This window comes from Ranitomeya variabilis, chromosome 5 (genome assembly GCF_051348905.1).
Source record: "Ranitomeya variabilis isolate aRanVar5 chromosome 5, aRanVar5.hap1, whole genome shotgun sequence".
Taxonomy (NCBI): Eukaryota; Metazoa; Chordata; class Amphibia; order Anura; family Dendrobatidae; genus Ranitomeya; species Ranitomeya variabilis.
This window is the reverse complement of record NC_135236.1, coordinates 645,772,881-645,799,929: the sequence shown is the minus strand read 5'-3', so window position 1 is coordinate 645,799,929 and position 27,049 is coordinate 645,772,881. Positions and strand designations below refer to the sequence as shown.

Below are 27,049 nucleotides of genomic sequence, written 5' to 3'. Positions count from 1 at the left end.
AGTGTTTCTCAACTCCAGTCCTCAAGACCCACCAACAGGTCATGTTTTCAGGATTTACGTAGTATTGCATAGGTGATGGAATAAATGATTGAGCAGATGATGAAATTGCCACCGGTGCAATACTAAGGATATCCTGAAAACTTGACCTGTTGGAGGGTCTTGAGGACTGGAGTTGAGAAAAACTGGTGGAGATGAACCCTTTGAGTAGGTTAAAAATATTGAAACAGAGAACTCTAAAGACATATTGTAAGAACTACCTGTCGCTCTGTTAGTGACAATGTGGCTGCCAACTCTGCTTTTCTGCGTATTGTAATGTAGCGGCTGTAGTGAAATTCTTTCTCCAGCTCAAGACGTTGATGATCTGTGTATACAACACGGTACTTATCTTTTGTTCTTGTCTTACCTAAAAGAAAACACAAAAGACATGTAACACAGTAGCTTAAAAATGGGAAACGTCTTCCAAAAATATGCCACGAAGGTTTTGCCTTTTTGTTTTAACAATCCCTTTTTGCTTGAAAGGTTTTTGATTTTGAGCTGGAGCACCAACTTCTGTGGATGTGCCCTTCTGTAACAAGATTGGGGACCTAACCCTATATTCTGGGCTAAAGCTAAAGAATGGACATGAAAAAAGATAAACAGAGATTTCTATTACGGTATATCCTAGGAAGCCTCCGCCATTCTGCTAAACTTTTAATTTACCCACTTTAGTGAAAGCATAGCAATTAGCATTTATGCCTGTATTTAAGTTTTAAGACTCCATATATGGTTTTCATTTTGGTATAATAGGCCAATATAAAACGTTTGTTTGTCTTCCTTCCAAGGAAATGGCGGGTGTGTTATAACTATATGGCCAAACATAAGCCAATTATGGTCAATATAACATTTACAGGTATAGTATTTTACACTCGATGGTCTAGGATATGGCTTCACGATCCACATGTTGTACTAAATGATGGCAGCGCAGTTTACATCCACTCATTTGGTTATATTACACAATCATTTTGCTTTCATTTCTCCGACATTTGTGCAGCCAAATATCCGCTGATTTATTGACCCCATAATTCAGTGTTCCCCAACTCTGGTCCTCAAGAGCCACCAACAGGTCATGTTTTCAGGATGTCCTTAGTATGGCCCAGGTGATCATTGCATTACCTGGAAAGGCAAGAATTCCATCACCTGGGCAATACTAAGGAAATCCTGAATACATGACCCGTTGGTGGTTCTTGAGGACCGGAGTTGGGGAGCACCGCTATAATTTATCAACTCTCTTCCTTGCATATAAAGGCATTACCTACTGAGAAGAATTTCTTACATACCCTTCATAAAGAGTCATTCCAACAGGACCCAATACCTGATTTTGACATGACGTCCTACTTTCACCATCCTATTCCAGATATTTCCTACTTCCAAGTCCTCTACATTATATGTAGTAATGATTGCATGGATGGTTGGTATATGACACAATTAACTGTTGTTCACCTAAAAAAGCACTGTAGAAGACTACAAATATTGCTATATTTCTCTAACTTGACCATACTTAAATCCAGGCAATTTTTATAGGATCCACCATTGAATTCATACAGTGGGAAAACAACCTTTTTTTGTCCAAGGGACACATTGTCATACTGAACCAATCCAAGGGCCTCACTAAAAATTAAAGGGGATATACCTTCTATAACATTTATGGCATATTGAAAATATATACTATAAAGGTTTGATAGATGCAAATTTTACTTATAGGATTTTTACCTCCACCAATCAGCACCCTCATATGTTCAGAGTTTTTCGATGAAGATTTAGAAATAGACTTTGCTCCAAAATCCATATAAAAAACTGCATCATATACTTTTTACAATGAGTTTCCGACTGGGGAGGAGAGGACCTGTGGAAGTTGGGATTCAACCGAACTTTAGTCCCAAATTCAGTGTGGGTACCAGAACTCTACCTGATCTTCAACCAGAACCCAAACCCCAGAGAAGTTAATGGGGTCTGTGTGTCTTTCTTTCAAGTCTGTGTTCGGAGTTGAGCATCGGACACTAAGTGTCCGGTGCGAACCACAAAATTTACAGTTTGAAAATCGTTGTAAAAAACTGAAATAAAGAGGAAGAGGTCCAATTTCAAACTGCCAATCCTTTTGTTCTCGAAGAGATAAGTCGATGCCAGAGATGTCTGGCAGCAGCTCTCTTATAGACAGCACAAGAGCGCTTGCTCTTCTCTGTATGACGGCGTCGGGAGAGAAGCTGCTGGCTCAACAATTGTATCTAAGGAGAATGGAGGGACTTTAATTTTTAACTGTTCTTGCATATTCTTTCTTTTTCAGATAAAATGGAGTTATCCACCAGCTACTTATCTGAATTAAAAGAGTATGTCTAGAAGATAATATATTATAGTGCATTAACTATTAGGTGCGATGAGCACTGTATCTCTGGTAGAACCCATTTCTGAGTGTAGGGCAGCATCGTTGTGGTAGATACGCTGTCCAGCCCTACACTTTCCTATTTCCAACTTGAGGAGAAGGTTATTTTCTTTTCAACATGTCTACAAGCACCCACACAAATACAGGATCTAGTTCTCAGCTATGAAGGAGCTCTTCAGTAGATCCTGATATCTAAAAGAATGATACATCTTGGCTGTACGTACATTAAAGGATAAATACAAATGTAAAATTCTAATTTAAGCCATAATAAAGGGTCTGGCCACCAATGCTGTTCACTTAAGTAATCCGATTTGGCTACCTTTGATTTTCCCGTTGATGCTAATAGGTTGAAATGGTTTGGCCACCAATGCTGTTCACTTAGTGACCTGATTTGGCTATCTTGGATTCTCACATTGACAATAGGGGGTTGTCACCCTTTAACATCAATGCACCATGTAAAGTTTGTCTAGGATTTAATTATTAATATTTCTTATTTGTCAACAGAGTTTGGCCATGAGAATAAAGCGTTTCGCCACCAACGAACATACTTGGTGACCCAATTTGGCTAGCTTGGATTTTCATAATGAAACCTGAAGGTTAAAGACTTTTTGACCACCAATGCTGTTCCCTTAGTGACATGATCTGGCAGGCTGTCGTCCATTTTCACGTTGACACGGGAGAGTCGAATTCGGTGAATCGTCAACCCTTAAAATCAAAAGGACCATGTAAAGTTTGTCTATCATTTAATTATTCATATGTTTTAATTGTCAACAGAGTTTGGCCATGAGAATTAAGCATTTGGCCACCAATGCTGTTCACTTGGTGACCCGATTTGGCTAGCTTTGATTTTCATATTGACACCTGAAGGTTGAAGATGTTTTGACCACCAATGCTGTTCACTTAGTGATAGTGACATGATTTGGCTATCTTCCATTTTCACGCTGACACCTGAGGGTTGAATCATCACCCTTTAAGATCAAAAGGACCATGTAAAGTTTGTCTAGCATTTAATTGCTGATTTTTTGTAATTGCAAAAAGAGTTGACGAGAATAAAGGGTTTTGACACCAATACTGTTCACTTAGTGACCTGATTTGGCTAGCTTGGATTTGACATCTGCGGGTCGAAGGAGGTTATTTGTCACACTTTAAGATCAAAGGACCATGCAAAGTTTGTCTAGCACTTAATTATTGATTTTTCCTCACAGTCAACAGTTATTAGCTTGCCCATTTTAAACATGGAGGCCTGCAGTCTAGATGCATATCTAAATCATTACATTTGCTAAAATCAATAGCCTAAGATCTACCGCCCCGGTTGGGACACTTTGCTTCAATATCTCGAGTTAAAAAAAGGAAAATAAAACTAATGGTTTTAAAGGAAATGGACAAGAGTATACCATCTGTGCAATGCCTTATCAAAGTTGAACTACTGGGTGTGATTTATAGCTAAAAATCCCTCGAACCATCATAATGCTACTGATCAGGAGGCTAGTAAAAAATGCTGCATCACCTCAAGTGTCAAAGAAGATAGAGCAGCAGAAAAGCAAGTCATGACACACCTTCCGGACCATCTGATTGGCTGAAAGGGCTCTCAGAGAGAGGAGTGTAATTGGCACCCCATTTCTTGAGTTTTGTTTAATAAATGACTCATAATTAAGTATCATTATTGGGTCAGGGAATTTACATGTGTCTCCCCGAGCCTGTCTGTATGTTTATATCTCAGGCAGCAATTGTCAAGACCAGCCGGTTCCAGACAGATCATGACAACCATTTTTCAGTAGCCCACCAGAAGGCACCTATGGGATGCCCAAACAACAGTAAAATAGAGAAAAAGAAAACAAAAAAGGGGAATGGTGCCTCACTGTGTATATATGCTAGATAGCCTCTGATACTGCAGTCAGGATCCAGATTCCGTTTGACCATCGGATAAGTTAGGAAAAAAAAATGGATCAGCAAATTGAATTTCAATAAAAAAAATCTTGTTTATTTCATTCTTTAAAAAAAATTAGTTCTGACAAATGATAAAATCATGTAGCATTCTTACGCATTTCTGGCCATAGCCCTTAGTCGTAGAATATTCTACGAAAAACCTTCAAAAAGAGCACACATGGCATTATTACTGTCTGAGCTAAAAACTTATTCAATTGTGTTGGTGTATTTGGTGACATAGCCTTTGGGGCTTGGGCCAATGATCTTCTGAGACCTCTAGTAATGCCCCTGGTTGAAGGCAACATTGGTGGTGGTTGCATGCACTATAATTTGTAATAGACCCAGATTCATCATTGCCTTTGTGCCTGTTTTTTGTCTAGTTTTGTGTTTTGCACCTTTAACTTTTTCTTACACCCAATTCATTATTTTATTTGTGGATTTTTTTAAAGTCTATTTTATATATGCTCGCCTGAGGTAGGAGATGATAGCTACTACTGATGGACTTCTATGGAGTCAGGAGGAAGGAGCTAGAGCCAGAGTTCCTCCCTCTTTCCCCTCCCATCTAGATAGAATCTTATCAATAGCACTTGCCATCTCCTATCTAAGTAATGGGAAAGTATGTCTTCACCGAATACAGATTTTACCTCAAAATTCAGACTGACTGATCAATTCTGGAAGAGAAAGATTCAAATCTCTCAGATAAGATATATCACAAAGATGCTTATGTTCATGTGTACTACTGATTTATGAAATAAATAAAATTAAAACAACGGTTACGCTTTAAGTCCAGGTGAGGATTGATAGATAGTTTTAACTGGGCGTGTGTACTTCTGTCTCCTGTATGATGCTGACCAATCATGAGCAAGCAGCAACATAGAAGTGCAGAGGGACCTGTCATGAGGTCATCAGGGTCACATGACATGAGTCCACAAGTTCTGCCAGCCAGAGTGTGCTGCCTAAGTAAGCACTGAAGATAAATTACACAGCACTATATGGATCTATGAACTTCAAGGCCTCAGTACAAAATCTGTATAAGGCCAGCATCACATTACCGTAGGTGATTTTCTGGATTTGTTTTCTCATTTTGACTCTCATAGTTGTGGTCTACCTATTATGTCAATTACAGGCCTCTCTCATCTTTTTAAGTGGGAGAACTTGCACAATTGGCCGCTGATTAAAAACTTTTTTCCCAACTGTATATAGTTATAGCCCTGGTATGTCTGTATATATACCTTCATATGCAAATACTGAGAAAAGAGTGATTTGTTTCCTATAGATTTGCAGTAAAAGAAAGGGACTGCACCTTTGAGTCATTGCCACATTGGTATCCACGTAAACCGTCTGTTTATTTATCAGCATTAATGAGCCACTTCATTTATATTCCTCTGATGTATAATGATTTATAACTGTCTATGTGATAAGCCGGGTATTAATTTCCTTTCCAAGCAGCAGACAACTATCTAATCTGGGCAGCATTTGGAGACCCACCTTTATTGATTTCTACAGAAGCTACAGCAATAATCAGTGGCACATTAACCCTATCACTAATTATGTCAAATGAGAACATTTTGAGGTGGAGAGTCAAAGGTTTTTTACAGGTAAATTATAGCCATAACCTAGGCTGTCTTTTTCTAAACTTCTGGTCATATTTGAAGAGATATTTCACCATTTTTTCTACTGTATTCTCATCAACAATGAAAATGCAACACAAAGAAGAAAAAGTGTTTGGAATTATGGAAATCACAGATGGATAGACAGGTTAATGATATGTAAATGATGAAAAAATGAAAACCACATTTAAAAAAAAAAATCTTGATTTATTTCAGTATCGAGTATGACCATCACACGCAGAAACACACGTCCTTACACTTCTTGACTACAATTAGCTTATTAATGGTTGTCTGAGGAATGTTCTGCCATGCTGAATGCTTTTCGGCAATTAAGTCATCAAGATCCGCTGCTGGCAGTGTATTTCGCAATTGCTGTCAGATGATGCCCCTGCTGTGCTTGATGGGAGACGAGTCTAAGGATGCTGCATGCAGGCTACTCATAGTAGAACAGGTTGAAAAATGGCTCTGGAGACACTTTGGAGGAATGGCCATACCTCTGGTTCTACAATCAAATCAATGTAACACCAAGGTTTTAGTATACCTAGAATGACGACTAGAGGAGTCTGACTACTGTACAATAAGCCATACCATAATTCCAGGAGTAGGACAGTCATGACGCTCCCTAATAAAGGCCTTTGTATGGAGTTGCTCACATGAGATTTGAGGATTGGTGTTTAATGATCTATTCTGTACTACAAGTAAAATTAGATGTCACGGACCAAGCTTAAGGCGCCATCAGAAGGTGTTTGCATGGCATAGGGCTACTAGCCAGAAGTCCTGCTACAAGGGCTCGATTGACTTCGCATCACCACTCTGAAAGGCTATCATGGTGCAGAGCAAGACCTCAATGGAGCCTGGAATCAAGGTCTACCCTCTTCAGTGATGAGTTACGCCTTTGTCTTGAACACAATTATATCCACGGATTGGTCTGGAGACCACATGGGCAATGTCATGAAGAAGCCTTCACGATAGCATGTGTAAGCGTCCCAGGAGCTTTACTTCAATTAAACACCAGGCTGTATTTTACTGATTCAAATGTGAGCAGTCTGGGAAGTCGAAAGGTGCAACTATGGCCTACAGCATCCCCTGACTTGTCTCCCATTGAGCACATCTGAGATGTCATTGGTTAGCAATTCCAAAGGCAGCAGCCAGCAGTGGATTTTGAAGATTTACCTAAATGTATTTAGAGTGGCAGAACATTCCTCAGATGAACGTTAATAACTTCATTGATAGCAGCCAAGGCGTATAAGTGCGGGATTTCTGCACGTGGTGCACATACTTTATATTGAATGAGATGTTTCGAAAATGTAGTTTTCATCTTTTCATCAATATCATTAACATGTTTATTTTCATAATTCTGCAACTTTTCCTTCTTGGTGTTGCAATTTTAATGTTGAGGAACATATGTATGTATGTATTCTTAAAGCGTAGCCAACATTTTCATTTTATAAATCAATAATACACGAGAAAATAAGAAACTTTCTAATATGTGTTATCTGAAAAATTTGCTTCTTTCTCTGCCAAAATTGGTCATTACCATTATCAAAATTCTCAGTTCTGAGGTAAAATCTGAATTCAGTGAAGACAGACTCTCCAATTGCTGCAATTGCTGAGATAAGAGATGACAGCTGCTACTGATAAGATTCTGTCCAAATTGGAGGAGTAGGAGCTCTGCCTGTAGCTCCTCTCCCATCTATTTAGAATTGTATCCATAAGCGGGGACAACACAGAACTACATCACCCTTAGGGTGCTTTCACATTTTCACATTGCCTTCCGGCACCCGTTCGGTGGCCTCGTTGGGGCTTATGTCGAAACCCCCACGTATTATGCTGAAACTCTGGACGAGCATATTTTTGCCGTATACTCCGACTGAATTCAGACATTTAGACACAGTCTATTATGCCTGAGGTACCACCTCTGGTGGAGTGCCTGCCGTGTCCTTTCTGGACAGCTCTTCCATCTTTTGTCCTCATCTGATGCTCAACTCTCACCTGTACCTCCAAGTAGCTGCTAGCATGCGGCAGCGGGTACACCCCGGTACACCGCCTCGGCAGGCAGGCCAAACCAGGTGAGGGTAGCTGTTGGGTTTCTTCGAGACCTACAGTGATTTTCAAGGGTTTGCGTACCCTTGCATGTGAAGACTGGATATGGCAGACTGTGCGGAAGAAACCAAGATTCAATGGACTGACAAGCGATTTCCAACACAGCATTGTGGAGCACTGAGAGGGTGCAGCGAGGCACATATAGGACACTGCTGGCCATCCACTGCACCCTGACCTATCTCCAGTTGTCTCACCTAGTTCTTGCCACTGGGGCTCGATAGGTACGGGCGAGAGAGTGAGGTTGACGACTGTGCAACTCTTCTTCACTTTAATCCAAGTCAAGCGCAAGTCATGACTTCAATTATGTCTGAGTGTCCACCTCCAGTAGGCATATAGGCTCAAAAGTGATGCACGACTGACACATTTGCCGTGCCGACATCATTATAGTCTATGGCCCTGTCGACGCATACGTCCAACTCCTGTTTTCCTGGGGTTCAGACAGAGACACTGAATGGTTGCCGGAATGCAATGTGACAGCACCCCAACTGTTTCGGCATGCATAGGGAACCAAAAATGCCAATTATATATACTTTAATTCTTTTTATGAAGTGTTTCAGCTGGAAAAAACTGAAGGTCCTATTACTGCTTTGTATTTTTTTGTCATCGAGAATGACAGTGACAAGTCAGACAGGTTTTTTTTTACCTGACAAAGTTCGTGTCTCATTCTTAAAGTTACCCTCAGCAAGATGCTGTCATTGCTGGACCTTTTGGCCTTTACATGCTTCATCATGACCAAAGGCAGAGTTTTTTTCCTACAGGTTGTCTCTGACAACCAAAGGTGTGAAACAACCAGATCATAGTATATAAATCTCATCTTAGATTTGTAGGTCTGGAGACATTTCCTTCAGACCTTCAATTCATACAGTTGCCTCGTGTCGTCTGAAGTATCCAACTGAGATTTCGCGATTTGGATGGACAAGTTAGGATCCGTTCGATTCTGTGCTACATTTGCTGGTGGCTGGTGTGTCTGGAGACATAGGAATTCTCAGGATTGTGTAAAAAAGTTACCCTGCTAGAATTTTTTCCCTTTGGTGGCAGCTATGAGGCGGGCAGTGTAGAGTACGGTATAAATTTCTTGCTATCATCTATCCCAGTTTTAGCCCCTTGCACCATTTAGAGTTTTTTTTATGTGACAGATTAAGGTATTTTTTTTGCTTTTAAACAGCCGTGAATGTTTTCCTTTCTCATGAGGATGGTTCCCATTTGATCAAACACCCTGCTTTAGCACATTTTATGCCACTGTTTAAGTGAGTTGAGTTGGATCCAATTGAGTATGGGATAAATTCTTTCCACTGTACTGTAACCTCACCCATCCATTGTAGAATGTGAGCCCTCGTGGGCAGGGTCCAGTCGGCGACTCGTTTTGTTCAAGATTATTGTAGTTTTTTTTTATTATGTATAGCGCCATGGAATAATTAATAAAAAATTAAGAATACATTAAGAATAATAAATAATAATAATAACAATATCGGCAGCTATAATGGGCCTATGCAAAGGGGATGAGCAGAGTCTTAGATGATGATGCTCTAAATGTTTTTCCAGGTTTAGTTGACCTGATTTGATCTAATCTGTTTTTCAGTTTCAGTTGCAGTCAAGCCCTCGGTGTGGGTGTTAGGAGGACATTCATGTTCTAGGCAGCCGAAAGGGTTGAATGCAATACTGGAGGGAGGAACCTGGGATTCTGATGCTTAAGAATCAATTGGAGAGGTATCAGAGGACTTAGTTGGCTTTAAATTTTAAAAGTAACTAACATCCTAAAGCCAATGGAAAGGCAACGTAGCAGAGACACACGTGCAAATCATGAAATAATTCAAAAGAAAAAAAGGTGCTACAAACATGTCTAAAAAAAACCCAAACTTTATTCATATATAAAAAAGATACTCAGAAAAAAATAATAAAAAAAAACGTAGCTCAATAAACGATCAATAAGGTAACATTGGGGGCTACAGAGAATATGTAAGTAAGTACATATAGAACATATTAAGGTGCATTCTTAAGGTGTAGTCCATAGGGTGTTACATTCAAATCAAATAGCAAAGTAATTAGTTGCAGACTGGCATGATGTGAATTTGAAGCCCTGACAGCGACCGTTCAAGCATTCCACCCAGTTTCGTAGGGGCGCAGGTCAAGGAAGGAGCAGGAAGGTAAATATAAATAGCCGGCCTCAATCAGCATGTAGCCAATGGAAGAAGCAAACGTCATAGCAAAGTCGCGGAACCATGATTTTGTGTATATCGGATCTATGATAACAGAGCATGCGCTGTCTGAGAACCTCCTGGATAGAGGAACTTCTATCCTCTGGACATGGTCAGAGAGAGTGGTATCACCAAGGAAAAATTATCATCGGCGACGCAGGAGCACTCAGACACTGGTGCCGGCTGGGCCACAGCTCGCGCAGGGGAGACAGAACACATGCGCACCACAGAGCTGAAAAGAGTAACAGCTGGGTGGAAAAAGGAGGATAATATATTAACATTTTGCCTGATGTTAGTAAGTGCTTAACAAGCTCAGTCTGTTCTGTCTCTGCCATCTAAATTGTTACCTCCATTATCTGTTTGTATAATTTGCAGTTTCTCAGCCAGTATACAGGACTTGATATATTCATACCTTTATCTGTAGTGTTTTGGCTCCCTCTAGCGGTCAGAGATATGTTGACTGTTCTATTTTTCTGCTATGTATTTTTTATGTCTGATCCTCCTTTGCAATGCATTATGGTAGCTCAGCCCACATTTCCCTCCAGTTTTCATTCACTTCCTCTAGTTTGCCTTCCAGGAAAGACGCTTACACTTCCTTCCCCTTGCGATTGCATTGCCGGTATGTCTTTATGTTTTTCTCTAGATATTTCTGCTCTATATTAGCCTAGCTTAACCAGTTGCACTCCTAGTTCAGTTACTAGCCTTCTAAATGTAATGCATAACGTTTATCATGTGTAGTATGTATTTGTTCCCTACCATGCACTGATTCTATGTATATCATTGTTCACAGTTTCACCGCATCAATATACCAATACGTTTAATAAAGCACAGACTCAACCACAGTCTCCTTATTGGACTCCGGTATAGCGGTTTAGCTGCCTGTATAGCTACTTGGGCCTGTCTCATTTAGTGAGGACAGAACAGTGAAACGGCAGCCATCCAACTAGTGGGATTCAAGTCACCGGCTACTCAGAGACTAAATACAGCTACAGCAATCTCTGCACAGCCAAGCACTTTCCCAAGACACCATGTCTCACAAATCGCATAGAACAAGATCCGTTACTTCCGTTTCCTCAAAGACAACATCCATCAGCAGCGCGGTCGCCATTGCCCGCGCAAATGCCGAAGCCGCCAAAATGCGAGCAAGCTTTGCTGATCAAGAGATGAAACTTAAATTAGAAAAAGCACGCCTAGATGATGAAGAGAGAAGGACACAGTTAGAGAAGGCACGTGTGGATGCCGCCTTAGAAAGCCTAGCAGCAAAAAGGGAAGCTGCCGCAGCCCTCGCTGAAGCGGAATCGCTAGAAGCCGCGCAAAGCCCCAAGCTGCATAGCCAAAGCAGTACGTCGAGTCTGGAGTTTCCACTACAAGACACACCACAACGCACATCTCAGTATGTTAATGAACTTCCTGATCCAAACTATAACCCTGAACCAGCACCAGAACGAGAATACGACGTCTCCAGCGAAGTGAGCGAGAGTCACCACGAGGCTCAGCTCCAGGACAGAAACAAACTCGAAAACGTGAGACAAAACAACTCTGCTAATGACTACCTTGCCCCTCACCAGGTAACCAACGTGGATCACCCTGCTGACACACCGTACGTCAGACCGAAGCAATACGACACCGGCTGGCGCCACCCTGAGGACACTAACAGGTATGAACGCACCTCACATCACTATCAGGGCGATTCATCACCAGTGTACTCCACCGACAACCGGTTCACAACAGAATTTGCCAAGTTCTTCACACGACGTGAACTGGTTGCCAAGGGACTCATGAAATTCACTGACCGAGCTGAAGGTTACAGAGCTTGGAAAGCTTCCTTCCAAAATGTCATTAGAGACTTGGGGCTACAACACAGGGAAGAGATAGACCTATTAGTCAAATACCTGGGAGGAGAGTCAGTCAAACACGCAGTAAGGATCAGAGACATTAATATAAACCGCCCTGAGACCGGCCTCAAAGAGATCTGGAAGAGGCTGGATGAGTGTTACGGCTCAGCAGAAGTAATAGAAAGAGCCTTGTTCAAAAGAATCGATGACTTTCCTAAAATTTCTAACAAAGGTCTCCAGAAACTTAGAGAGCTAAGCGACCTACTAAAGGAAGTCCAAGTTGCCAAATACGAGGACGACCTACAGGGACTTGCATTTCTCGACACAGCCAGAGGTGTTAACCCTATAGTCCAGAAGTTGCCCTACAATCTACAGGAGAGGTGGCTCACACATGGTTCCACGTACAAATACAAACACAGTGTTCCATTTCCTCCCTTCTCCGTTTTTGTAGACTTTATACACCAACAAGCGAGAATTAGAAACGATCCCAGCTTTGACTTTGCAATGCCATATGCCACACCGTCACCACCTGCAAATCCACGCAGAACATCTGTGGCAGTACACAAGACTTATGTTTCTCCAGGTTCTAATTACAGGTCTGCTGGCTGCTCCCAATCAGACACAAAGGTGCAGGACCCTGACAAGCAGTGCCCACTTCATCAGAAGCCTCATCCTCTCCTGAAATGCAGAGCCTTCAGAGGAAAATCTATGCCAGACCGCAGAAGCTTCCTGAAAGAGAACGGTATCTGCTACAAGTGCTGCTCATCCACAACTCATCTCGCCAAGGATTGCAAGGTCAGTGTAAAATGCACAGAATGTGGCACCACAGACCATAACACTGCTCTACACCCTGGCCCGGCTCCATGGAGTGCACAAAACACGCCAGCTGACAGTGAGCATGGCGGGGAGGAAAGGAACACTGATACAGCTATGCCAGAGATCACTTCACAATGTACCGAGGTCTGCAAAGGGACAATAGACAGTAGGTCCTGTTCAAAAATATGCCTCGTCAGAGTATACCCAAAGGGCCATAGAGACCAAGCTGTGAGACTGTATGCTATCTTGGATGATCAAAGTAATCGATCCTTGGCTAGATCAACTTTCTTTGACCTATTCAACATCAAAGGGCCAAGCACTCCCTACTCATTAAAGACATGTGCAGGTACTGTGACAACAGCGGGCAGGAAAGCTACAGACTACCAAATCGAGTCATTAGACGGACAATTCTGCCTACCACTACCTACGATCATCGAATGTAACCAGATCCCAGACAACAGATCTGAAATCCCTACGCCAGATGTAGCAATCCATCACGCTCACTTAAAGCAAATAGCACACCTTATACCAGAACTCGACCATCAGGCCCAGATAATTCTGCTGTTGGGGAGAGATATCCTGCAGGTTCATAAAGTGAGACGTCATATCAATGGACTCCACAATGCTCCCTATGCCCAAAGGCTAGACCTAGGATGGGTCATAATTGGCAACGTATGCTTGGGACGCATGCACGCCCCATCCTCTGTAACAAGCATGCTGACAAATACATTGGAGAAAGGACGACCATCTCTGTTTCAACCTTGTAACAATGAGTTCCATGTCAGGGAACTGCCACACAGCATCCAACTGCCCAATCATTTAATAGACTTTACTCACGACAGCAGTATAGTGTCGGGAAGCTATGAGGATCAGTTAGGGTGCACAGTCTTCCAGAGAACTAAACAGGACAACCAAGTGGCAATGTCGGTAGAGGACAAGTTGTTCTTAGAGGTAATGGACAAGGGACTCGTTAAAGATGAGACCAACAGCTGGGTCGCACCTCTTCCCTTCAAAACCCACAGACCACGTCTACCGAACAACAAAAATCAGGCATTACAACGTTTCTCCTCTCTCAATCGTAATCTGCAAAAGAAACCAGAGATGAAAGATCACTTTTTCTCCTTCATGTCAAAGATTTTTGAAAACTGTCACGCAGAACTAGCTCCCACTCTCAAAGACTCTGAAGAATGCTGGTTCCTACCCATGTTCGGAGTATACCACCCTAAGAAACCTGGCCAGATTAGAGTCGTGTTCGATTCCAGTGCCAAATTTAATGATGTCTCCCTAAATGACGTTCTACTAACAGGACCAGACCTCAATAACAAACTGCTGGGAGTACTTATGCGCTTCCGTAAGGATTCCATTGCCTTCATCGCTGACATCCAGCAAATGTTCCATTGTTTCCTTGTGAGAGAGAGAGACAGGAACTTCCTAAGATTCTTCTGGTACAGAGACAATGATCCTACTAAAGAAGTCACAGAGTACCGCATGAGAGTGCACATCTTCGGCAACAGTCCTTCCCCTGCCGTCGCCATTTACGGACTCAAAAGGTCAGCTCAGGAAGGAGAAGCAGAATACGGAGAAGATGTCAGAAGATTCATAGAAAAGGACTTTTATGTCAACGACTGTCTCAAAGCAATGCCTTCAAATGAGACTGCCATCAGTCTTCTCAGGTGAGCCCAGGACATGCTTGCCTGCTCGAACCTTAGGCTTCATAAAATAGCCTCAAACAGCCAAGAACTCATGGAAGCGTTCCCTTCTCAGGACCTATGTAATGGTCTCAGAGACCTGGACCTGGGGTCAGACCCCGCACCAATGCAACGCATCCTCGGGCTTCTCTGGAATCTACAGTCAGAAACTTTCACCTTTCAGGTCAACCAGGAAGAAAGGCCTTTTACACGTAGAGGCGTCCTGTCTACCATCAACAGTCTGTACGATCCCTTGGGTTTCGCAGCTCCTGTTACTATACAAGGCAAGGCCCTACTAAGAGACTTAACTAGGGAAACATCTGACTGGGATGCACCTCTGCCACCTGATAAGAGGATCCAGTGGGAAGAGTGGAAGAACTCGTTAGCGGCACTCTCCAACCTGAATGTGCCAAGACCATACGCCCCTGTGCCATCTACTGAAATACAAAGCCAAAGACTGTACGTATTTGCAGATGCTTCTGTCAAAGCAATTGCCGCTGTTGCCTACCTGAGAACTGTAGATTCCAAAGGTCAGTGCCACATTGGTTTCATTATGGGAAAGGCCAAACTCGCACCACAACCAGAGCACACTATACCCAGGTTAGAGCTTTGTGCCGCAGTCCTAGCCATTGAGTTAGCAGAGTTCATCACATCCGAAATGGATATCGACCTGACACAGGCCAAGTTCTACTCAGACAGCAAAGTAGTCCTGGGATATATCCACAACAAAACCAGGCGATTCTATGTTTATGTCAATAACAGAGTGCTACGAATCAGGAGATCAGTTCATCCAAAGCAGTGGCATTACATACCCACAGACCAGAATCCTGCAGATCATGCAACTAGAGCAGTTGACGCAAGTCGACTAGGAAGCACAACGTGGCTGTCAGGACCAAAACTATTGTACATTGAGGAATGTTTTCCAGACACCTTTGAACTAGTAGGAGAGGACTCAGATGCTGAAATCCGCCCTCAGGTGTCTACACTTCATACAATGACCTCTGTTATCCAGCTTGGATCTTGCAGGTTCGACAGATTCTCAAGTTGGAAGTCACTTACTCGAGCTATTACCTGCCTGACTCATATAGCTCGCTCATTCAAGACCACCAGAACTTGTGGCACAGAAAAATGTAAAGGTTGGCATCTTTGTAAAAATACCTATGTTACCTCCGACTTAGAGTTCTCTAGAAATCACATCATCCTCACTGTTCAAAGAGAAACCTACTTTGCAGAAATCCAATGTCTTATCAACAAAGCTCCAATACCAGTGAGCAGCGTATTGAGAAAACTCGACCCATTCATCGACAACAGTGGCCTACTGAGAGTAGGAGGCCGACTCAAAGAAGCTGAGATGGGGTTTGTGGAGAAATTCCCTCTTATACTTCCCGGAAAATGTCATGTTGCCTACCTAATCGTACAACATTACCACAATCTGGTCAAGCACCAAGGAAGACTATTTACTGAAGGAGCCATCAGGTCTGCCGGTGTGTGGATCGTTGGTGCAAAGAGACTCATCAGTAGTGTCATCTACAAATGTATTACCTGCCGTAAGCTTCGTGGTTCGACTCAAACGCAAAAGATGGCTGACCTACCAGCAGATAGACTCAGCCCAGACCCTCCCTTTACCAGTGTTCGTCTCGATGTGTTTGGGCCTTGGTCAGTTGTTACACGTCGTACTAGAGGCGGCCAAGCCAATAGTAAACGTTGGGCAGTCATGTTCACTTGCATGTCAATCAGAGCCGTCCACATAGAGGTCATTGAGTCCCTCGACACGTCAAGCTTCATCAATGCCTTAAGACGCTTTATTGCCATCCGTGGTCCTATCAAGCACATACGCTCAGACAGAGGTACCAACTTCGTCGGTGCAGCAAAAGAATTGGGAATACCTTCAAACCTAGACTATAAGACTCTTGAGAGGTTCCTCAGTGACCAAAGTTGCACATGGTCATTCAACCCACCTCATTCTTCACATATGGGAGGATCTTGGGAGCGAATGATTGGTCTAGTACGGAGGATTCTTGACTCCACTCTTCTTCAAGAAGGAACAGCGAGGCTCACCCATGAAAGCCTCATCACCTTCATGGCAGAAGCTGCAGCTATAATTAACGCAAGACCCCTGGTTCCAGTTCCTAACGACCCTGAGGAGCCCTTGCTATTGACTCCAGCTACTCTACTTACCCAGAAAACGGGACTGTCCAGTGCCCCTCCAGGAGGATTCGACGCTAAGGACCTCTACAAGCGCCAATGGAGACAGGTACAAAGTCTTGCAAATACTTTCTGGGACAGGTGGCGCAAACAATATTTGTCTACCCTGCAGCCACGTACGAAGTGGCAATCTACTAAACCTAATCTGAACGTAGGTGACCTTGTTCTTGTGAAAGACTGTCAAATTCACCGGAACCAGTGGCCACTTGGTCTAGTTACCGCAACGTTCCCGAGCAAGGATGGCAATGTCCGCAATGTTGAACTAAGGATGACCAAAGGGAATGAACCTAAGACATTTTCCAGACCGGTATCTGAACTGGTCCTATTGTTGCCTTCGGAAGAAAGGAGTAGTGACATCCGTTGATGTCAGACGGGGAGTGTTCTGTCTCCGCCATCTAAATTGTTACCTCCATTATCTGTTTGTATAATTTGCAGTTTCTCAGCCAGTATACAGGACTTGATATATTCATACCTTTATCTGTAGTGTTTTGGCTCCCTCTAGCGGTCAGAGATATGTTGACTGTTCTATTTTTCTGCTATGTATTTTTTATGTCTGATCCTCCTTTGCAATGCATTATGGTAGCTCAGCCCACATTTCCCTCCAGTTTTCATTCACTTCCTCTAGTTTGCCTTCCAGGAAAGACGCTTACACTTCATTCCCCTTGCGATTGCATTGCCGGTATGTCTTTATGTTTTTCTCTAGATATTTCTGCTCTATATTAGCCTAGCTTAACCAGTTGCACTCCTAGTTCAGTTACTAGCCTTCTAAATGTAATGCATAACGTTTATCATGTGTAGTATGTATCGTTCTATACCATGTACTGATTCCATGTATATCATTGTTCACAGTTTCACCGCATCAATATACCAATACGTTTAATAAAGCACAGACTCAACCACAGTCTCCTTATTGGACCCCGGTATAGCGGTTTAGCTGACTGGATAGCTACTTGGGCCTGTCTCATTTAGTGAGGACAGAACACAGTCAATATGGTATTGCATAAAAAGACACAAATTAGTAATTATGCCTTTTTCCCACTGGCCACAGGGTGAGTTTACAGAATGGCTCCATATTACTACAGACAGGATTGAGACAACAGATAACATTTCTCAATATGTGATATTACACCTGACCCTGCTCCCACCTCATCACAATGACCTCTGCACATGCTCATTAAAAATGTCAAAACAAAGAATAGAGTCGGGAGCCGACCATTGTTGCTATATACATGTGTTCTTTCCTGAAACAATAGGAAATTAAAATAAAATGTAGCCCCAGCGGCCAGTGTGAAAATAAGTCATTTCCAAATTACACAATCCCTTTAAACTACCTTTCTATCAAAAAGGGTTTGTCAAAATTGGAGAATGCACTTAAATTAAATGTCACATTTTTAATTAATAATAGGCATTTATTAATTAACATTTTTTAACACAGATGTTTTAATAGTTTAATATGTAAATTCTATTATTTTTTCAATAGTAAATCACAGTTAATTAATAGTATTTCTTGGTGCTATGGGGTTACTACTTGTATTTGATTATGCTTAATAAGGCATAATGACTGTATTGGAGAGCAGGGACGGTCTCTGGCCCTATCTTCTTGATACTAGCCATATTAGGTGTGCACTGCGTATGCATGAGCAACTCACACCTGGAATGGGAGCATAGAATGAGGTTTTTGAAACCCAGCAAATTGGTTGAGCTCCATTGAACCTTTTCCTGCCAGGACCAATATGCAGAAACAATGATAGCACTGGACCAGCCATGACCCATTGAAGGTCATGGCTGGTCCAGTTGGGTTATAGAGGGACCATGGTGGACTTTGGCACAGCAAGTTGCCATTCAGTAGTGGCTTGATGGATGCTTAGAGGGGCCATTGAAGTTGACTTGTATGGCGGCCAGTAATTACCATCAAGGGCTGTGGGAGCAAATTGATACATGAGCTTATAACTATTATAAGACAACATTGAAGAAAATTGGTGACATACATTAGCTAAAAGGGTTGTGGTCTCGAAGTGTTCACAAAGGATCTCTTATCTGTTGTCATAATGCAGTCACCAACAACATGACTCTGCTCTGCGTTTTGAATATGTGCCCTCCCCCCACCATTTGTGAACATCACACCAATGGGAGCAGCTCCAATCCACTAGTGGGTAGTAAAATAGAGCTCCTGCCCATTAGTGGTCTGTTTCCTTGGAAAATGTGAGCAGCAGCTCTCTTGAGTGTCTAGCGAGGGAACTATGAAAATTTGAAATTTAATTTTTCACATTTTCTACAATTACAAAATAAATTCTAATTAGAATAAAATGTTTGGAAAATACATTGTTTTTGCAACGGCATCCCTTGAAGGTCACAGGAATTAAATTGCCATTGAATATTGATTAAATTGTCAGAATCCTGTAACCAATATCTGATGTCTATGACCAGACAATGCATGATTATTACTGGGGCTCACAATCTAAATTCCCTATCACTATATCTATGGAGTGTTCAAGGAAACCGGAGAACCCGTAGGAAACCCATGCAGTCATGGGGAGAACATAAAAACTCCTTGCAGATATTGTCCTTGGTGAGATTTGACCCCAGGACCTCAGCAATGCAAAGCGAAGGTATTAACCACTGAGCCACCATCCTGTCCTATACAGACATGAACTTTTGATTTCCAGGCTCCATATCTCACCATCGACTACTGCTTTGAAAGCGAGACTACCATCACTTTATAGGCAATCATCTTGTCGATCTCATACATAAATTTGACTTACTTTATTTAGCATATCATTAGTTATGCAGATTCTAGTCATGTCACTGCATGTCATGTTACAGCTTTGCTCCTAAAAATCTAAATTACCGTACATTTTTTATTATTTTGCTAGTATTTTGTAAATCCACCTTTGGCTTTCAACACTGCCTGAATCCTTCTAGACATGCTCTTAAAATCAAACATAACGTGACTGAAATCTGATCCCAGGTCTCTTCCACACGTTCCCAAGGTTGGTGCATAATAGACGACTCACTTGGGTATATATGCAATTTTTTTATTCAACTCTACCCACAAGTGTTTGATTGGGTTGAGGTCTGGGGACTGTAGGGGCCAATACAGCACCTCTACTTCATTGTCATTTAATCATTTCTTTGTCAATCTTGATGCATGCTTCGGGTAGTTGTCCTGCTCAAACACTGTCGCCTTTTTCATATCCATAGTACTTGGGGGTAAAAAGTAACTTGTCTTATAGGACACTCACATATAGCTCAGGCTTGAGACCACCATTGAACCTAGTCATGTATTCAATCCTTTTGGCTGTCTAATAACCCAACATCATGAGACTTCCGCCTCCGAACTTGACATTTCCTTCAATTTCTTGATCACTTATCCCCTTATTCTCTTGCTTATTCCAGACCCATTTGCACCCGTCAGAACCTAGTGTATTGACGTTCGTGTCATCTCTCCAAATCACCCGTTTCCAATCTTCTACTGCCCACTTTTCATACTTTTTTGAAAACTCGAGCCAACGCTTCTTATGATGATATTGAAGTTGAGGCTTCTTCACCTTTTTGTTGATCCACTATTCTGCACTTGTGCAGCATGCAACTCACAGTGCTTCCATGGACCCATGTGAACTCACTATTATGAAGTATACTAGCCACCTCTACTGCCGTGCTTGTGGTGCCAGAACTGATAGATCTTGTGATGAGCCAACTCCGATATTTTGCCTGGATGTTCACCGCTTGGCTTTTGGATGGACGGACTTCATTTTGTATTCTTTCAACTGTCGTGGTGCTCACTTGATACTTGATGCAGTTTGGCAATTGTCTTGGCGGAGAGATCAATATCGATGATCTGGATGATGATGTTTTTCTTTTCTTTGGAAATCTTTTTCATGGCTGTTGCTTGATTCAAACCTCCATCTTTCACTTGGGAATCAACCTAATAACAGACTGAACTATTAGTGAATGTGAGAACAGGTTGTATTTTTATAGTATGTAGGAAGAAAATGCTTTTTCCACCAACAGGAGCAAAACAGTAACAAAACAGTGATAATGATAAATAGTTGCAAAGTAAAATTTATGTACGAGATAGCCAAGACAATTGTCTATAAAATTTGGTAGTCTCACATTTGAAGCAGTAGTGGATGGTGAGATGTAACACGATGGCACAACGTTTAGCATTGTTGTTTGACCGTGCCTGTGCTCCAACTTTAAAACCCACCAATGACAACATGTGTAAGTGGTTTGCATGTTCTCCCCATGTTTCTGTGGGAATTCCTTCCACACTCCAAAGGCAATACTGACAAGGAATTATACTTGGCAAAAATATTACTACAGTCAGGGTCTGGAGCAGCGTTTCTGGCATAAAAAACGCCAGCTACATTGATGGATTTGTCAGAGTTGCTTGAAACTGGTGTGAAAGGCTGAAAGTCACAACATTTTTACTTACCTCCACATTGCAGAAAAATTGTGACTTTTTAAAGTGTTTTACACCAAAACTGCCATAGACACTTTGAAGAATCAAATCTATAAAGTACAAAGTATGGTGGAATATCATGGAGCTAAATAAGAAGCAATAATACATTAATCTTTGATCTAGTCTTTAGGGCCATTTTTTTTTACACTTTAGTCATATCTTGATGCTAGAATAATAACTTTTGGATGAACATTATATTACTTGTGTCACCCCTGTGCATGCTCGTTGCAGCCAAGTGTGCATGTGATTTCAATGGAGACTAAGCAGCTATCAGATACCTGTCAACTGGACCCTGAAGACCCACCTCTTCCAAAAAGCGGACAACCTGCAGAAACCCTCTTTCCACCATACCACTGCATGACCAGCTCTCCCCTCACCTACTGTATCCTCACCCATCCCTTGTAGACTGTGAGCCCTCGTGGGCAGGTTCCTCTCTACTCCTGTACCAGTGGGAGACTCATTTTGTTCACGATTATTGTACTTGGTTTTATTATGTTTACCCCTTTTCACATTGAAAGCGCCATAGAATATCTGGTGTTATAGTAATAAAAAATAGTAATAATTAACAGATTTGGTCCTCAAGAGATCTCAGGCACTTTAGCTATATTAACTGACTTGATTTCATGCAAATAGCCCATGTAAGACTGTGCAGATACTGTTTTATCATATCTCCCACCGTTCAAAGAACATAAAGAAGGCCAGATTATACAGCATGCATACTATGCAGAGTTAAATTTTTGCGATCGTCCTTAACCACACATGATAGCCACACCAATTTACATACCTTCCAACTTTCGAAGAACAGAAAGATAGATAAATAATGAGGTGCGCTATGTGGGCTGTGACATATTTCGGCCATGCCCCTGGTCACACCCCAATGCACGCCCATTTACCATTTCCTTCTACTCTGGCAGGAGGAGATGTTAGCAGTAGCAGTGAGGGAAATTCAGAAGACATCTGAGACCGTAGAGTGTAGACCCAAAACTGGGACTGTCCTGCTGTTTCCAGGACAGTTGGGACTAGAGGTGAGCCGATCAATTAACGGGACTCCGGTCCAGCATGCAGGTCAGTAGTACCTGGAAGCTGGATGGGAGGCCGCAAATCTCTTAACTTCCGACATCCACGGCACTGCTTTTGTTTAGCCAGAGCTACCGTGACATCATCTGTGCGTCCTGCTCATCTCTAGTTGGGACCTGTGGAATTATTTTTTGCTCATTCATTCATTCATAGTCGTAGCCACCAGAACGTTGTGATTTTTATGTAGCTTCAGCATATCACACCTGGGTTTTTTGTGTGTGTAAGGCCGTGTTCACATACAGCATAAATCATGTGGTTTTTGTTTTCTGCAGGAGTCTGCACCTAACTACACAATAACAAGAATTTCTTCTCTGGTTCTTGCTTATTTGAGGCAGATATGAAGCCACATTGATAATTTGATTGGTCTTTAGACCACAGGGGGCGTAGTTTTCATGAAATTACTCATTAAAGAATTTATGTTGAAAAATTGATCCATTTATGCTACATGTCAACAAGCAAAGTGGATGTGATTTCATGAACACTCCACTCTCTGTACGCCTAAAGACACTGCGGTTTTGGTGCTTTTTTCTCTACAGGCTTCTATGTGGAGCCTGAAAAAAGCGAAAGAAGAGGAAAGGGGGGTAGGGCAGTTGCACTTTTAAATGCAGAATCAAAGTTTGTCTGTAGTATTAAAAACATTAGAAATGCAGCTTCACCTTTGCACCAAAAATGCATCAAATATGGAAAAAAAACACATAAAAGAAACACAGCAAACATGCAATAGTCAGAGAAGATTGTTATTGCGTCATGGACTCCTGCACAAAACATGCGTGAAAAAAACCACAGTAAAAAAAATCCACAGGATTTACACTTCAGCATTACATTTTATTACTTTTTATAGAGAAAAGATATCAATTACGCCATTTTTCATGCCGTTTAACAACCTGCGTAAACAATCTGATCGCAGTGTTGTGCAGGTCATTGAGATTATAAGGACACCAAATATGTATGTTATTTGCTGATGTGTGAGGTTTATTATTAATTTTTAGAAAAGTGCATTAAAAATAAAATTATTGTGTTTTTAATTATTTTCTAGTAATTTAATGGAAAGAAAAAAATAGCTTTTCTTCTCCCTCTAGAATATGGGGACATAGAAATACACTGGTATATACAACGTATCTCTATGTATCAGTATAATCTGCCTGTGGGTCACTGCCTGCAATGCAGATCAAGTATTCCAAATTTTCCCAGTGAAGTCATCAGAATGCGTGGCTCAATAGATTTAACGCCTGCCTGCAAATATAGAGGTTGTTCTATTCCCAGGAAGATTGACATAAAACTAAAAATTTTTTACATTTTTTAATTTGTTTTTGAGTATCTTTAGTAGAGATGAGCGAACCCTTCAAGGTTCGGTTCGGTCCAGCGAACATCCACATGATCACCGAACAGTTCAACAAACATGCCTGAACCTTACGGAATCCAATGGGATGCTAAACCAAAGGCATAGACAACATCCTAAAGGGGGCCAAAAAGCTTTCCAAACAGCTGAAATTAGGGGCAGACACCTGGAAAAGTGTCATCAATTGGCTAAAGGTACCGTCACACTAAACGATATCGCTAGCGATCCGTGACGTTGCAGCATCCTGGATAGCGATATCGTTGTGTTTGACACGCAGCAGCGATCAGGATCCTGCTGTGATATCGCTGGTCGTTGATTAAAGTTCAGAACTTTATTTGGTCGTCAGATCGCCGTGTATCGTTGTGTTTGACAGCAAAAGCAACGATACCAGCGATGTTTTACAATGGTAACCAGGGTAAATATCGGGTTACTAAGCGCAGGGCCGCGCTTAGTAACCCGATGTTTACCCTGGTTACCAGTGTAAAATGTAAAAAAACAAACAGTACATACTCACCTTCTGATGTCCGTCACACGTCCCTCGCTGTCCGCTTCCTGCACTGACTGTGAGCTCCGGCCGGCCGCAAAGTGAACGTACAGCACAGCGGTGACGTCACCGCTCTGCTGTTAGGGCCGGCGCTCAGTCAGTGCAGGAAGCGGACGCCGGGGGACGCGAATATAAGTATGTACTGTTTGTTTTTTTACATTTTACACTGGTAACCAGGGTAAACATCGGGTTACTAAGCGCGGCCCTGCGCTTAGCAACCCGATGTTTACCCTGGTTACCCGGGGACCTCGGCATCGTTGGTCGCTGGAGAGCGGTCTGTGTGACAGCTCTCCAGCGACCAAACAGCGACGCTGCAGCGATCGACATCGTTGTCTGTATCGCTGCAGCGTCGCTTAGTGTGACGGTACCTTTAGCGACGCTACAGCGATACAGACACAGACCGCTCTCCAGCGACCAACGATGCCGAAGTCCCCGGGTAACCAGGGTAAACATCGGGTTACTAAGCGCAGGGCCGCGCTTAGTAACCCGATGTTTACCCTGGTTACCAGCGTAAAAGTAAAAAAAAACAAACACTACATACTTACATTCCGCTGTCTGTCCCCCGGCGCTGTGCTTCTCTGCACTGTGTAAGTGCCAGCCGGAAAGCAGGGCACAGCGGTGACGTCACCGCTCTGCTTTCCGGCCGCTGTGCTTACACAGTGCAGAGAAGCAGAACGCCGGGGGACAGATAGCGGAATGTAAGTATGTAGTGTTTTTTTTTTTTACTTTTACACTGGTAACCAGGGTAAACATCGGGTTACTAAGCTCGGCCCTGCGCTTAGTAACCCGATATTTACCCTGGTTACCAGCGTAAAACATCGCTGGCATCGTTGCTTTTGGTGTCAAACACGACGATACACGCCGATCTGACGACCAAATAAAGTTCTGAACTTTCAGCAACGACCAGCGATATCACAGCGGGATCCAGATCGCTGCTGCGTGTCAAACTCAACGATATCGCTAGCCAGGACGCTGCAACGTCATGGATCGCTAGCGATATCGTTTAGTGTGACGGTACCTTAAGAGTACAAATAGTATAATTGCACAGCAGGGATGCATTGGACAGGGCCTGAGACAGGGCTTGGACCAGCATTTCTTGCTGAAACATTGATCAGTAACAGGCGGATTATTATTATTTATTTATATAGCACCATTGATTCCATGGTGCTGTACATGAGAAGGGGTTACATACAAATTACAGATATAGCTTACAGTAAGCAAACTAACAATTACAGACTGATACAGATGGGTGATGACCCTGCCCTTGCGGGCTTACATTCTACAGGATGGTGGGGAAGGAGACAATAGATTGAGGGTTGCAGGAGCTCCGGTGTTGGTGAGGGCGTAGCTTCGGTAGTGGTGAGGAGGCAGCGGGGTCAGTGCAGGCTGTAGGCTTTCCTGAAGAGGTGGGTTTTCAGGTTCCATCTGAAGGATCCGAATGTGGTTGATAGTCGGACGTGTTGGGGCAAAGAATTCCAGAGGATGGGGGATATTCGGGAGAAGTCTTGGAGGCGGTTGGGTGAGGAGCGAATAAGTGTGGAGGAGAGAAGGAGGTCTTGGGAGGATTACGTGAGGGAATATATCAGGAGATTAGTTCAGAGATATATGGAGGAGACAGGTTATGGATGGCTTTGTAGGTTAGTATTAGTAATTTGAACTGGATACGCTGAGGGAATGGAAGCCAGTGAAGAGAGGGGGCAAGTGGAGAAGTAGCCAGGAGAGAGATGAATTAGTCGGGCAGCAGAGTTAAGGATGGACTGGAGAGGTGCAAGGGTGTTAGCAGGGAGGCCACAGAAAAGGATGTTGCAGTAGTCAAGGCGGGAGATGATGAGGGTATGTACAAGCATTTTAGTAGATTGACGGTTGAGGAAAGGACGGATTCTGGAGATATTTTTGAGCTGGAGGCGACAGGAGGTGGAAAGAGCTTGGATGTGCAGTTTGAAGGACAGGGCAGAGTCAAGGGTTACTCCGAGGCAGTGGACTTCCGGTACGGTGGAAAGTGTGATGTTGTTAATTGCGATAGATAGGTCAGGTAAGGGAGATCTATGAGATGGAGGAAAGATGATGAGTTCAGATTTATCGACAGGTGTAGGCCTGGTGCACTGAGAGCCCTGCCAAATTCAGGCAACAAGCATGAAGGAGACCCAACTTGAAGTCCTAGCATTTCCAAAAATTAGGGACAGACCTGATGAAAAGTGGCATCAATTGAACCACAGTAGAAATTTGATAATGGCACAGCAGCAGTCAGCCATGGGCCATGCATGAGGTATCAGGGTCAGAGCCTGAATTTATAGTTTTTAATTTAAGTTTAAATTAAGACGAGGTGGGTGAGGGACCAGTGTAAGCCTGTTTTGCTGGGAGCCCTGATACCTCATGCAACAGCTCAAACTGCTTTTCTGCTCAGCCACACTCAGGTGGCACAAATATCAGCTTCATCGACTAATATACTAATATTGTTAGAAATATTTAAGGATAGTAACACAGGTATTTGTTTGAAAGTAAGTGACGTCCTGCTGGTCTCGGATGTCTACTGCTACAGGCAACCCAACATGAAGGAGACCCAACTTTGAGTCCCAACATTTCCAGAAATTATTGCCACACACCACTAAAGTGGCATCAATTTTCCTCGAGTAGAAGTACTATAGTTGCGCTCTGACACCCCTTCCACTACAGGCAACCCACCAGATGGAAACACAACTTGGAGTCTCCACTTTCAAAAAATTGTTAGTAACATCACCAGCAGTACCAACAGCAGGCACATAAGCCATGACAGAGGTTTTCACAGACTGCAATAACGCAACATCATTGCAGCACACTAAAAACTAAACCATCA

At 42.6% G+C, this 27,049-nt stretch overlaps 1 protein-coding gene across 4 annotated transcripts in view; it reads right to left on the bottom strand.

Moving 5' to 3' along the window:
• The window catches only part of CDX1 (caudal type homeobox 1), a 107,252-nt gene that overhangs the window by 6,557 nt on the left and 73,646 nt on the right, over window positions 1–27,049 (bottom strand). For all 4 annotated transcript variants that reach the window (XM_077266314.1, XM_077266315.1, XM_077266316.1 and 1 more), the window contains one exon: window positions 258–403. In XM_077266314.1, coding sequence (XP_077122429.1) covers window positions 258–403 — 146 coding nt within the window. The remainder of the gene's footprint in view (window positions 1–257; window positions 404–27,049) is intronic.